This window comes from Enoplosus armatus, chromosome 1, assembly GCF_043641665.1.
Source record: "Enoplosus armatus isolate fEnoArm2 chromosome 1, fEnoArm2.hap1, whole genome shotgun sequence".
Taxonomy (NCBI): domain Eukaryota; kingdom Metazoa; phylum Chordata; class Actinopteri; order Centrarchiformes; family Enoplosidae; genus Enoplosus; species Enoplosus armatus.
This window is the reverse complement of record NC_092180.1, coordinates 28,885,945-28,889,752: the sequence shown is the minus strand read 5'-3', so window position 1 is coordinate 28,889,752 and position 3,808 is coordinate 28,885,945. Positions and strand designations below refer to the sequence as shown.

Here is a 3,808-nt window from a genome sequence, read left to right as displayed (position 1 = left end):
CTCTTCATGACACAGCCAGGTTTCTGTCAGACACAGTAGATCAATATGATTCTCTGATATTAGCTCGTTTACTAATACAGCTTTAGATGACAGAGATCTGATATTTAACAGTCCGCACTTAATTTTCCTATTGTTTTGGCCTATAGCAGTAGTGGTCTTAATTTTTATTAAGTTTTTATTAATGACTCCTCTCCTGTTTAACTTTGGTTGAATTAATTTAAGTGGTCGGGGGGCAGACACAGTCATTATGGGGTGTTGGGTGGGTAACTGCTCTAATGGAAGCGCAGAGAAGCGTTGTAGGACTGCGACTCTGCCTCCTGGTCTGGACTCTGGGTTGTCACGGTTTTGGTTCACTAATAAAGTCGGTCAGATTTCTAGATATGAGAGCCGCTCCATCCAAAGTGGGATGAATGCCGTCTCTCCTCATCAGACCAGGTCTCCTCCAGAAAGTCCGCCAATTATCTACGAAGCCCACATCGTTTGCTGGACACCACCTCGACAGCCAGCGGTTGAATGATGACATGCGGCTAAACATATCATCACTGGTCAAATTGGGTAGGGGCCCAGAGAAAACTACGGAGTCCGACATAGTTTTTGCAAACGAACACACCGACTCCACGTTAATTTTAGTGACCTCCGATTGGCGTAACCGGGAGTCATTACCGCCGACGTGAATAACAATCTTACTGTATTTACGCTTATCCTTAGCCAGCAGTTTTAAATTTGATTCAATGTCGCCCGCTCTGGCCCCAGGAATGCATTTCACTATGGTCGCTGGTGTCGCTAACCTCACGTTTCTGACTATGGAGCTGCCAATTACCAGAATCTGCTTCTCAGCGGGTGTGTCGCTGAGTGGGGAGAACCTGTTAGAAACATGAAGTGGTTGGTGGTGAGCCGTGGGCTTCTGCCGAGGGCTATGCCTCCTTCGGACAGTCACCCAGCCTCCCTGGCTTCCCGGCTGCTCGGGAGCTGCCGGGGGACGGCTAGCAGGAGCTACACTGAGTCGGTCCGCACCGGCTACTGGGGGTTGGCTGACTACAGCCGTCTCCATGGTGCGGAACCGGGCCTCTAACTCGCTGAGCCTCGCCTCCAGCACGCTAAATAAACTACATTTATTACATTTACCATTATCGCTAAAGGAGGCGGGGGAATAACTAAACATCTGACACACCGAGCAGGACAGAGCAGGAGATCGAGAAGGAGAGCGAGAAGGAGAGAGAGAAGCCATCGCTAGCTGCTAAACTAATGTAACAGACAGAATAGTGTGTAAACAACTGTGAGATTAGCGAAAAAGTCGCTAAAGAAGGAGAGAACTATCAGCGTTAAGCAAAACTAATGTACGTTTAAGTGGTTAGCGGCTATTTAGCCGCTGTAATGAAATATATACCAAACAAATATAACTTGTTTGAGCTTAGAGCGGCCAAACACACACGCTACCAATGACACAGAAGCCGGAAGTGAAGCAATACGCTTACCGCAGTACGTCAGACGTCAGACAGGTGCCCCAGTCTATCCACACAAGGCGGTATGTTTGCCAATGGGATTCACCAATTTTAGGACAACGTCACCTTTTCAACTGTTTTGAGTGAAAACTTGACATTCAGGCCTCTTTCACTGAAAAGTTGTCCTTTCCTCCTGTTTTGAATGAAAGATTCACTTTCGGCCCTCGTTCAGTGTCAAACTGCATATTTGACATGTTTTGAATGAAAGATTCACTTTGGGCCCTCGTTCAGTCTCAAACTGCATATTTGACCTGTTTTGAGTCAAACCGTGACTTAGGAGCTGATTTGAATGAAAACTCCACGTTCAGGCCTCTTTCAGTCAAAACTTGACCTTTTCAACTGTTTTGAATGAAAACTTGACATTCAGGCCTCTTTCACTGAAAACTTGTCCTTTCCTCCTGTTTTCAATGAAAGATTCACTTGGGCCCTCGTTCAGTCTCAAACTCCATATTTGACCTGTTTTGAATGAAAGCTTCACTTTGGGCCCTCGTTCAGTCGCAAACTGCATATTTGACCTGTTTTGAGTCAAACCGTGACTTAGGAGTTGATTTGAATGAAAACTCCACGTTCAGGCCTCTTTCAGTCAAAAGTTGACCTTTTCAACTGTTTTGAGTGAAAACTTGACATTCAGGCCTCTTTCACTGAAAACTTGTCCTTTCCTCCTGTTTTGAATGAAAGATTCACTTTGGGCCCTCGTTCAGTCTCAAACTGCATATTTGACCTGTTTTGAGTCAAACCGTGACTTAGGAGCTGATTTGAATGAAAACTCCACGTTCAGGCCTCTTTCAGTCAAAACTTGACCTTTTCAACTGTTTTGAATGAAAACTTGACATTCAGGCCACTTTCACTGAAAACTTGTCCTTTCCTCCTGTTTTGAATGAAAGATTCACTTGGGCCCTCGTTCAGTCTCAAACTCCATATTTGACCTGTTTTGAATGAAAGCTTCACTTTGGGCCCTCGTTCAGTCGCAAACTGCATATTTGACCTGTTTTGAGTCAAACCGTGACTTAGGAGTTGATTTGAATGAAAACTCCACGTTCAGGCCTCTTTCAGTCAAAACTTGACCTTTTCAACTGTTTTGAGTGAATACTTGACATTCAGGCCTCTTTCACTGAAAACTTGTCCTTTCCTCCTGTTTTGAATGAAAGATTCACTTTGGGCCCTCGTTCAGTCTCAAACTGCATATTTGACCTGTTTTGAGTCAAACCGTGACTTAGGAGCTGATTTGAATGAAAACTCCACGTTCAGGCCTCTTTCACTCAAAACTTGACCTTTTCAACTGTTTTGAGTGAAAACTTGACATTCAGGCCTCTTTCACTGAAAACTTGTCCTTTCCTCCTGTTTTGAATGAAAGATTCACTTTGGGCCCTCGTTCAGTCTCAAACTGCATATTTGACCTGTTTTGAATGAAAGATTCACTTTGGGCCCTCGTTCAGTCTCAAACTGCATATTTGACCTGTTTTGAATGAAAGCTTCACTTTGGGCCCTCGTTCAGTCTCAAACTGCATATTTGACCTATTTTGAGTCAAACCGTGACTTAGGAGCTGATTTGAATGAAAACTCCACGTTCAGGCCTATTTCAGTCAAAACTTGACCTTTTCAACTGTTTTGAGTGAAAACTTGACATTCAGGCCTCTTTCACTGAAAAGTTGTCCTTTCCTCCTGTTTTGAATGAAAGATTCACTTTCGGCCCTCGTTCAGTGTCAAACTGCATATTTGACATGTTTTGAATGAAAGATTCACTTTGGGCCCTCGTTCAGTCTCAAACTGCATATTTGACCTGTTTTGAGTCAAACCGTGACTTAGGAGCTGATTTGAATGAAAACTCCACGTTCAGGCCTCTTTCAGTCAAAACTTGACCTTTTCAACTGTTTTGAATGAAAACTTGACATTCAGGCCTCTTTCACTGAAAACTTGTCCTTTCCTCCTGTTTTGAATGAAAGATTCACTTGGGCCCTCGTTCAGTCTCAAACTCCATATTTGACCTGTTTTGAATGAAAGCTTCACTTTGGGCCCTCGTTCAGTCGCAAACTGCATATTTGACCTGTTTTGAGTCAAACCGTGACTTAGGAGTTGATTTGAATGAAAACTCCACGTTCAGGCCTCTTTCAGTCAAAAGTTGACCTTTTCAACCGTTTTGAGTGAAAACTTGACATTCAGGCCTCTTTCACTGAAAACTTGTCCTTTCCTCCTGTTTTGAATGAAAGATTCACTTTGGGCCCTCGTTCAGTCTCAAACTGCATATTTGACCTGTTTTGAGTCAAACCGTGACTTAGGAGCTGATTTGAATGAAAACTCCACGTTCA

General features: G+C 43.7%; 1 protein-coding gene across 1 annotated transcript; it reads right to left on the bottom strand.

Moving 5' to 3' along the window:
* Nucleotides 1–337: 337 nt before the first annotated feature.
* On the bottom strand, nucleotides 338–1,198 carry LOC139307474 (uncharacterized; the record flags this gene model as incomplete). Its single annotated transcript, XM_070931167.1, has 1 exon — nucleotides 338–1,198. A coding segment is annotated over one exon (861 nt), but the record flags the coding sequence as incomplete, so codon positions are not given.
* Nucleotides 1,199–3,808: the final 2,610 nt, after the last annotated feature.